Here is a 10,719-nt window from a genome sequence, read left to right as displayed (position 1 = left end):
AATATGGCAGAGAATGCAGATCGGCGTGCATATATTCTCTATATCTCATGTGGGTGTCTCTGGGTGGATAAATTGCTGTGAAGGCCGTGATGTGCGTGCGCACAGGTGGCTGCTGAGCGAGTGAAGGAGGGGCTTACAAAAAAGAGAACGTCTGGGTGTGTTCTCATTTGATATGTTGTTAATTTGATCACCAACATTCAGCTCAAATCACCAGTCATCAAACTGAACTTGTCGCATGTGTGAGCGTCTGTGTGTCGGTATAAATGATTTACCTGTGTGGGATCTCATGTGAGTGCGCAGGTGGCTGGGCTGGCTGGAACTCTTTCCGCACTCAGGACAGAAATGCTGGCCCTGCCGCATGAGAGACCTCAGCATTCCTGATGACACACACACACACACACACACACACACACACACACACACACACAAACACACATAACAACGCAGGGAAAAAACATTAAGTACGACATAAACACAGGAAATCATAAGTATAAATCAGCTGTATGCGGTGTCAGAGTATTTCAAGAAAGGAGCCATTTGAATGATTGTAAGCTGGAGAGTGTTAAAAGCACCTTTACCATTTTAATTGTCATCTTTGAGGAAATTTGTTGAAACACTTGTTGTCACCCATGACCATTTCTGTGCATTTGAAAGCACTGTTTGCTGCGTTTGTGATTAAACGAATCATAAAGGTCAGTGACGGGCAGAAAGTGAGTGGGTGCACGTAAGCAGAGAGCCCGTCTGGAGCGGCGGAGGTAGGTAGCATCAGAAGTGGACTAGCGCCGGCATCATTAGTATGTCTAATGTGTCATTATGAGTGGCTAGCTCCAGGGGCTGGACTGCAGCTGTCACACAGCATCATCTCAGGGGCTGACAGCCAGACACACACAGTACACACACACACCGCATAAATTACAGGCAATTAAAACGCCCCGGCTGTGATGTGCCCGCTCCGCTGCCCGTGTGTCACATGTCAGGTGTGTGTGTGTGTGTGTGTGTGCGTGTTTCAAGAGTGGTATATATGTGTATTTGGTCCAAGGGAGGGAAAGTGAAACACAGGCTGTGGCACACAAACACACACACACACACGTGCAATGATGCTACAAACTCCAATGACATGCACCTATGCATATTAATGACTGTCAAAGACAAAATGGTGACTTGTTGAATTCCAGCCACCTGAAAACTCATCGACTCTTTCATGTGGCGTGACGTGACGCAGTTCTTACTTTTCACTGTCACTGACGGCTGTGAAGCCCTTACATCATTGTGGGGGGAACACTTTATTGCAAACACTGCATAACGTGAAGACAAAACTAACCATTTTACGCAGCCGTGTAAACTCGCTGTACACAAGACCTATACGCAATATACGCAATATAACCAGATTTTAACATCCGTTTTGGTTCCAACTATAAAAAAAACACTACAAGAACTGTTTGAATATGTTTACCACATTCACTAATTCAAAAACATATGTAAGGAAGAGGTATTCAGAGGAAAAAAGTAAATGTGTAAGTAACATGAGCCCAGAAGTGCATTTTCTGAAGCAATACAACATACAATTGTGTGTCTTAAAAAGTAGCAGTAGCTGTGCAATAAATAAAAATTAGAGTACGATAAGATATTCCAAAATTCAGTTGTGAGTTAGTTCAATAAATACATGTGTGTGTGTGTGTATATATATATATTAACAGCATTGTGTCTTATTTGTTTAGTTCATGTTCAACTTTAGCACAGGAAAGGCTACAAGGATACTTAAAACTCACTGGATCCATCTGACATTTTTGTGACCACTGTGCACACGCACACACACATGCACTCCCGTGACCTCGCTTGTTGACGGATAACAGGCCTAAGGGGAGGTGGGGGGCTCGGTGGGGTGAGTCTGGTGCTTACTGCACAAACCCAGAAGACACAGCATCACCCCCCAGCATCAAGTCTGGCATACACCTGGGCACTGCCCCCTTGTTCTGGGTACGTCTGATGTGTATGCATGCATGATGAAAGAGTGTGTGTCTGTGTGTGTGTGGGGCGGGGGTGACACAGCGGGACGAGAAATAGGCGGAGGTGACAGAGAGTGTCTCTGGCACCCTGACTACTGGCCTCTGGATACTCCACTTCCACTCTGGGCCGCCAGCCCTTCTCACTGATGCACTCATGAAAGACAAGACAGAGCTGGACGCAAAACACAAGCAGACACACACGCTCATGCACATATTACACAGAAACAGGGAGAAAGACTCAGTTGCTCAAAAAAGGTCACGTTATAGCATGTGACTCAAAGGGCTAAGGCGGATCGTGACGATATGCGCCTGGACGGGTGACAGCGATGTCATGCGTCTGCTCTGGGGCTGTTGTCTTTGACCTGTAGCTCGGCACAGCCCCCACTTGACCTCAGAGACACAACTGAAAATGGGGCAAATAATACGGATGTTCCGTAATGACCATTTCCAAAGCAGCTGGTGGGGTAATTATTCTGTCTCATCTCTCTCTTTGCCTCTCCTCTTCCCTCTCCCTCGGTTCTGCCTCCCTCCATTCGCATCTGTGCGAGTCTTTCATCAGGCAGAGCCATGACCTAAACAGTTTGTGACAGCTTTCTGGGAGAGTAGAACCGGAGACTAGGTACGCCTCACAGACCTGAGAGCAGAAAAGGTTCTCTCACGTCTTTCACAGAGAAATAAAATATAAATACAATTTGTCTAAAAATACAAGCACATATGGACACACATGCTGACCCAGATAAACCTTTTATCAGACCTCACCAACATGCAGGCACATTTCAAGTACTCCTGCTTCTTTACACAAACTCTTGTCAGACTGGAGTCCGTCTGTCAATCACTGACTGCCAGACAGTCATGGGCATGTGAAGGTTGATACAACACGTGTAGCGGAAAGAAAGTGCTGAGCAGCTACAAAACAAGAGGGTCCATCATTTGAAAACACTTTTCTACAACTCCTGACATTTTGTAATGTATTTTTTTGTTCGTACACGCAGCATATTGCAGGCAAACAGTAACTTACCAGTGGGATCCAGCAGGGCATTAGCTGCCCCCCAGCGGTGGTAGAGGGCAGCCAGTTCATGGGGGCTGTAATTCTTGAGGAAGCTGAGGACATCGGTTTGCATTTCTGGCGCCTCTGAAAATGGCTCCTGCTTCACATCTCTGTGAAATTCCGAAGGCGAAGACGAAGAGGAAGTGGATGTCTGCAGAGGGCCTCCGTGTGCCTGGGGGGCTCCATAGTTGAGCCCTGCTGTAGAACTGTGGGTGATGGCGGTTGGCCTCAAAGCGTTAGCCCGACCTTGGCCGTGGGCGTTGGGAAGCGGCTGGTGCGAGGCGCCCCTAGCCCGGGTGTACTCTGTTAAGCCATGTTTGCTAGACAGCATGAAGCCCAGGCCCTCCTGAGGCATCACATAGCGGTCTGCCATCCTGGAGCTCTGGGCTGACGAACGTGGGAGACTGCCAGTGCTCTTCTCCAAAGAGCTTGAGGTGGACTGGGTGCTCCCCCGGGGGGCAATATCTACTTTGGATCTGTAGCGAGGAGGCTGAGACTTGTCCTCCATAGGTCTGCTGCTGCTGCTGCTGCTGCTGCTGCTGCTGCTGCTGCTGCTGCTCCCTGGCCGTACAGGGACCCTCCCCACTTGGTGGCCTGAGGTGGAAGTGGAGCCCTTAGAGAATGAAGGGGTAGAAGATGATGATGGTGTAGCAGCATGACCACCTGGCCTGTTCTTCTTCACTTCACTGGAATTGGTTGGCGGACGCGTACGTTGGCTACGCATTAGCGGTGGAAGCTGTGGACACTCCTTCCCTTCCAAGACTGGTGGGGGACCAGTGCGTCTCCTGAAGGATAACAAGCTGTCTCTGGAGCCCTTTGAACTGTTTTTCAGGGCCCATTTGGGAGCCAGATTGGAGCTACTGCTGTTAATGCGGTGAGCCACAGTCTGATGCATCCAGAGCAACCTCAGGGTAGCGGGTAGTGTGAGAGCAGAATGAGCACTTGTGATTCGGGAGGATCTCCTTATTCGAGCTTGATGAGGCTCTATGGCTCTCAGCCCTCACACACAGATCCACAGGCGTCATGCTAGGATCAACTGGAGAAGATTGGGCAGAAAGGAAAGCAGGAGGGGATGCAGAACTGGTCAGCCCCTGCAGAAGGGCTTTCTTCAACTTGGGATAACCACTGGGGGTACTTCTGTCAGAGCTGGAGCTGGGGCTGGGGCTGGGGATGGGGCTGGGTCTGTCAGATGGATGCCGGACACGAACATGAGTCAGGTACACCTGCGACTCTGTAGTGACAAAGTCACACAGGCTGCATATGTAGGGCTTCTCATCTGTTGGAAAGAGATGGAAAATAAAGGCATAAATGTCAGTGACTGTTAAAGAAACCCTCTGGTGTTCATTACTATGTACTTACTACATGTACTTCACATGCAGCTAGGACACAGCTTGTCACATCACTTCACAGTGACAGACTCGTAAAACAGTTCAGATGCAGTTCTCTTCGATCGCAACAAGGAGGCAGTGTTGGCCATGTCCTTCTGAATTCATCCCTGTGACCACATCGACTGTCTCGATGATTTAAACGATACGACCATCGATAAGTATTCTTCCCATTAATTATTTTGGTAGACTACTAAGATGTACTAGCTCCATGAATAAACCCTGCAGGAAATGTTACTTTATGTCTGGTGTATCCTGAAAAGACAAATAGTTAATCACTAAGTATTCAGTATTAAGAATAAGTACAGGTGCAAGAAAAAAAGTATGTGTTAAACAATATATTTTCACTGAGTAGACCACAGAATATCTATTACTATCTATAATAATAATAATACTAATAATATCTATAACTGCCACATCAGTTCACTGTAAGAATTCACAGCTTGAATTGAGTCACAAAGGTGTAGGTTGATAGATTCCCCACAAGGGGGCACACCTGGACCATGTTGTTTTAAATAAAAATAAAACAATAAAAAACAAAAACGGGAGAACAGATAAGATGATATTAAAAGCTTGCAAAACTTCCAAAAAGCACAAATATATACATAGAAACAAAGGCTCAAATGTAACACATGACTATACTTTCATCTGTTTTTCTCTCAGCTCCCTGCTGGCAAAGGTGGTCAGTGTGCTGGTTATCAAGTACATTAAACTTAAGATTAAACACAATATCCTTGATCCTAGAAATCCTGTGAGATTTTTTTTACTCACATAATAACAATGTACATCAACTGCAAATAAATCTCAGCATTAAGGACTGAGTAAAAGACAACTGCGACCATGTAACAACGCAGTCCCACATTCTACTGGATGATGCTGGTGCACAATATCCAGGAAAAAAAACCCATCATGAAAAAAGAAAAAAGAAACCCCAAGTCTCCTCTTTTAAAGAGTCACTCAGAGGGATTCAGATGTGAACGCTCATCAAGAGCATACGTGAAACAAAATCATATCTTCTTTATGTTTACATCATTATAGTCCTATTCTAGCTGGTATGTTTATGTAACAATCACAGCAGAGGAAAATGTCATCAGCATAATAATCACCAATAATGTGTTTTCAGGGCTATTATTATGGCTAATGCATGTGTAGACATCTCTCATTTGCATTCACAGACAGTAACTGCACAGCTGTAAGGGACATCAGAGTATTTGGGACTAGGGTGCCCTCTGAGTGTCTCTCCCCCTGTTGCCTGCATCCGTTGGGAGGTCACGCTATAAATAACCAATCCCTCAGTCAGACATCAGGCAGTCTGATTGGCTCGGTGGTAAGATGAGTGGATGAATGAGAGCAGAGGTGTCACGAGTGGTGACTTTACAGAGTCACAGGGGGTCAGGAAAGAACAGTAAAAAGAGAGAATACTTTAATGCTACATATCTTTCACGACATACACATTCGGAGAATGTCAGTACATCATATTCTACAGGGAGCCGTAGGAAAAGCAAGGATGAAATTCAAGTCGTGCTGGTAACTGGACTTTACACACTAGAGGAAGTCCGCGGTGATGACAAGCAGGCACATTTTCAAGGCAAAGACATAGAAAACATTTTTAAAAATCAAGACAAAGACAAGGAGGGGTGGAGGGGAGTTTCCTGAGACAGGAAGACCTGAAATAGTACAGCAGTTAGATCAGGGCCTGAAGAAATGTTGCAGCTATTTTTGAATGTTGAAACCAACAGGGAATAAATAAAAACATTCCTTCCCTCTATAGCACTAATACTCCTAGAGACTCCTATGTCCATCCAAAACAGCTCTGTCTTCTAACCGGATCTGAGAACAGATAATGTTTTGATAGGTTTGCAAGTTAAATATACTTAGGACCTCTCATACGCTCGCGACTATGAGTGCCTATCCTTCCACGGGTAGGCCCTCTCTCTTTTTTTTTGTCTTTGTCTCGGCAGATATGGAGGTTATGGAGTTGAAAACAATGATAGGCGTCTGAAAAATGCCATCTACCCGCACTGACATGCCAGAAAAGGACCAAAGCTTTATTCAACTGTAAACCCCATTACTCTGTGATGCTGTAAAGGTGTTGTATTATTACAGACAATGCCTGAGAGCAGTTTAAGTTTACTGATTGTATTTGTGGAAAAGGAGTGGAGAATGACTGCAGTTTTACACATACTACCACACGGTGGCTCTAGTCACACTCCAAATGGACTGACAAGCTGAACGCCAGCATCCATGCACACAAAGGCACATTTCATCCACAGATGTTTACTACACAGCGACAGTCAGAGCTGAGTGTGTGTAGCCCTAGTGAGCTACCAGTCATGAATTGTTCTCAGGTCAGATTCGACAATGCCATGTTTGAAAATGGAAAAAAGGAAACAAAGGTTTGAAATGAATTTTGTTAGTGACAGGATGTGCTGAAAATGATAATTCGGATTCAATTAAAACAGCATTTCTGAGGGGAGTACTGACTAACCTGCAAGCACGCCTGAATAGCAGTGCCCATCTCTGATGCCTGGTCTCTAAGGGTGGAGGCTGGTGGAGAGTCTCCATACCCCGGGGGTACTGGGACGGCTTGGGGATCCGGACTCTGGATCACTGGTGCAGCCCCACTGGTCACTTCTTGTAGCTGCTTCCTTCTCACCCAGAGATGCTCGGCCTCCATCCTTCCTGTGGACCCGCTGGTGTACGATCATCTGATGACGACTGCGGAACACCTTCCCACACTCCAAAGCATTCATTGGATTTGGACGAAGCTTGAGACTGGGATGGTCGTCTCCTGTCCTGGCGTGATGAAGGGCGGGGTACTCAGAGTCGCTGAGGCTGTCTGGTGTCTGGTCACCTGAAGAAACATGGCTTCCCAAACCAGTGCTGCTGCGCCGGCCCGAGCTGCGTTTCTCTTCACTTGCAGGACGTAACGGCTGCTCTCTTTTTCGAAAACTACGGCAGCTCCAGCAAGGGCCTCCTCCCCCATACTTGCTCTGTAACACGAGGCCTTGAAACTAGGCTCTACTGGCTCCACAACTTTCCTTTCGTGGCTAATTGCCAGGCCTGGTAGCTGCAAACCGGATCCAACTCTGGGATTCTTTGACCCGACACCTTCTCACTCCCCTCAGCATCAGTCTTTTCCTCAACTGGCTGAAGTTTTAAGTAGTCAAGAAACGTCTCTTAGCAGCTGGCGCATCCTCGTCGTCACAAGATCTGCACTGATTCTTCTCACACTTCCTACCATAGTTGACGCTGTGGACTTTTTCGGGGGCCTTCAGGCTCTCCTTGTTGTGGAACAGGTTCCCGCATTTAGAGCATGTTTGATAGGGTTGATGACAGAGAGCCAGTACCTAATCTCAGGAATCTTGGGCTACATCGTTGATGGTGGCCGGGTGTTCCATAGAATCGTTTTTTTGGCCGAGTCCTGGATTTGGTGTTGTGTGTTGTCATGTGAGATTTGAGAAACCAAGCCTCACGGAACCGTCGTCCACCAAATACGACAGCAGTGATCCAGGATCCCTGCATGCTTCTTCATGTGTGATTTCAAAAACCAAGCTTGGGTGAAGACCTGGCCACAGGTCTCACAGGGAAAGCTGCCATCACTCTGAGGCTGGACGGCATCCTGCTCAGCCACAGAATCTTCTTTAACATTGGACTCATCTTCGGCATCTACTGTGATGTGGACCTTCTCAATGTGGCTCAGGAGCTGGTCCTCCCGCTGGGCCTCGTACCCGCATAGGGCGGCAACAGAAAGGCCGCTGGTCAGTAACAGATTTCTCTCTTTTCATGCTCCTCCCAGGTCCTTTCCTACGACTATCCTCCGCACTCTCCCCACTGATCATCCGGTACATGCTGAGCTGCTCTTAGTTGGACTTGTGCCTCCATCAAGACCCTCTGAGACACTCATCTCCTCGTCCTCTGGCCCTCCCTCATCATCCTCGTTGGAGTGGTGGCTTGAGAGTGTGCCTAGTTTGTGGCTGCGGATGTGAACTTTGAGATTGCCCTTCTGAATGCCCTGTGGTCACAGTAAGGACATTTGTATGGGCGTACACCAGTGTGGCGTCTCATGTGCTGCGACAAAGAGCTGAGGAACGGGAAGCTCCGTCCACAAACGTTTGCAGTCATGGATTTTTGTCATTCTCGCCGTCAATGTCCATTTCTATGCTTGGCTTTGTCACCTGCCAGCTTCTCCTTCTCCTGACCGCCTCCCTGGGTGTCCATCACCTCCACACTGTCTCTAGTACTCATGGTGCAAACAACTCTACTACCCTGTATCCCTGTCCTCTCTCAAGCTCAGTAAAACAAAAAGCTTGTGCTATCTGCAGTTGAGCATCTAGAGATATCTAGTGTGCCTTTGCTGGTCAGTTCAAATGCTACCTGCCCCCCAATCATCCAGAGATTTAGCTGCTAATACTGCAGCTTCATGAGCATCGTCCTTCCACTGGACCACAGTGCATCTTCATCTAACACTGTCAACACTGTCAACAACATTCAATAAACAACTTCCATGGGTTTGTTACTTATCTGAAAACGTACTAAAACTTAAGTCTGTGTCTGGCTATTCTGATGACAGCATAAATAGCTGTCTGGGGGTTTATGACCCAGTTTGTTCTTAGTTTCAGGTCTTCATTGTGTCAAGGAGAGTTGTCAGAGGCGTCTGTGTTATCACTTCTCCTCTTGTTTTCATTGGCCTCTCTCACGCAGTTTTCACATCGATCAGCAGTTGTCAGACCGCACATACGCTCCACCTAAGAGTGAAAGGGGAGGAAAAAAGAAGAGACGTAGAAAATGTCAAGTATAATTAAAACAGTTTCAAAGATATTCAGACACACTTTTTTAATGTATGTATTTAATGTATGTAAATTATCCAAATCAAACTGCATTATTTTTACAAACATGGTCTTTATTTAAAACAAATGCACCAGTAATTGAGGATTGTACATTTTCAATGAAAGGATCAGAACACTTAAAATGGATAGCCAGAACAAATTATATAATCTCAGGTTACAAGTAATGGATAATAATCTCCAAGTTTTGATGTTGTTCTCGTTTTCGCCCCCCCCCACCCCCTTCAGAATCAACAAAAATTAACATCCAGCATACATGGTGGGGTAATCCTCTTTAAATTGGTGTATGCACGTGGATGTGATGTGCTTGAGCTGTGCAGGGCCCTTGGGGGCTCTGACACCGCACCGGCTGAGTCGACACTTACACAATACGGGTGGCGATGGGAGGGGGCTGCATTCACATCAGCAAGATCAGCAGCGCCACCATATTCCCTCCCCATACTGGCCTCACACAACCACCTCAACTGGACACTATCACATGACAGGGATCTTAAGTACACAACAGGAAGTGGCTCTTCAGACGGTTTGCTTTGCTCTGTTTCTCAAACAGGAGATGAATGGTGCTGGGGGGGGCATTGGACAGAAAGAGAAAGAGAAAGGCTGATACGACAGATGCTTTTTGTAGGTCTGACAGTTGTAAATTACACCCTGCTTTTATATGTTTTATTACAACCTACTATTAGTTGCTAGAAAGCTTTGTCACTCAAAGCCTTTTTTTTGATTAAAATCCATTAAATAGGTACAACTGAGCAAAAAGTGTTGAAATCATGAAATAATAGAAACATTTAAACCAAAATCTTCCAATAGCAAACTGAAATATTACTTTCAAAAGATGTCAGAGAGCCTGAAAGTACAGACTATATGAAATGTGACTGATATAATTATTGCAGGCTATTATATAAAGTGCTAGAGCCCATAAGCGGAGCCTCTATTATAAGTGGATAATTGATCATAATCGTCAGCAGATAAGGTGGAGGAGAAGGGACGTTAGCGCGAGAACAATCACATCAAGTCTCAGACTCTTACAACAAAAATGACTACCCTGTCGGTGATTTGTGCTATTGAAATAAATGCGCCCTCTTTGGATCCTCACACTTCCTGTCTGCACTAAGTACTAGTCCATCCTGGTAGTGGCTTTTCTGTGTAGTATTTCATCATCGTGGTGGTGGGGTGGGGGGGTAATTAACGTTTGGAAGGAACATTTTGTGCCAATTCGACCTATGAATGTGAGACTTCAGAATCACAGAGTCAATCACCACTGCAGCCATGGAGGGACACCCCCCACCCCCAAAACCATCCACTGAAGTTTGACCCCCCATCTGCTCCATCTGCTCTGTCTTGACATTGTACTTTAAGTGCCCCCCCCCCCTTCACACACACACACACACACACACACATTTCTGGTGCTATAACAGAGGATAATGGGTCTTACT

General features: G+C 46.2%; 1 protein-coding gene across 1 annotated transcript; it reads right to left on the bottom strand.

Moving 5' to 3' along the window:
- Positions 1 to 272: 272 nt before the first annotated feature.
- LOC144739579 (zinc finger protein 516-like) lies at positions 273 to 8,564 on the bottom strand (the record flags this gene model as incomplete). Its single annotated transcript, XM_078622513.1, is given in 15 exon segments — positions 273 to 377; positions 3,025 to 3,441; positions 3,766 to 3,955; positions 3,957 to 4,236; positions 4,678 to 4,694; positions 7,007 to 7,180; positions 7,182 to 7,253; positions 7,256 to 7,355; positions 7,465 to 7,615; positions 7,618 to 7,852; positions 7,854 to 7,928; positions 7,930 to 8,178; positions 8,180 to 8,286; positions 8,289 to 8,450; positions 8,453 to 8,564. Coding segments are annotated over 15 exon segments (2,446 nt in total), but the record flags the coding sequence as incomplete, so codon positions are not given.
- Positions 8,565 to 10,719: the final 2,155 nt, after the last annotated feature.

Source organism: Lampetra planeri, unplaced genomic scaffold, assembly GCF_965212315.1.
Source record: "Lampetra planeri unplaced genomic scaffold, kcLamPlan1.2.h2 scaffold_1580, whole genome shotgun sequence".
Taxonomy (NCBI): Eukaryota; Metazoa; Chordata; class Hyperoartia; order Petromyzontiformes; family Petromyzontidae; genus Lampetra; species Lampetra planeri.
Note: the sequence above shows the minus strand (reverse complement) of the source record. Positions and strands in the feature narration are given on the sequence as shown.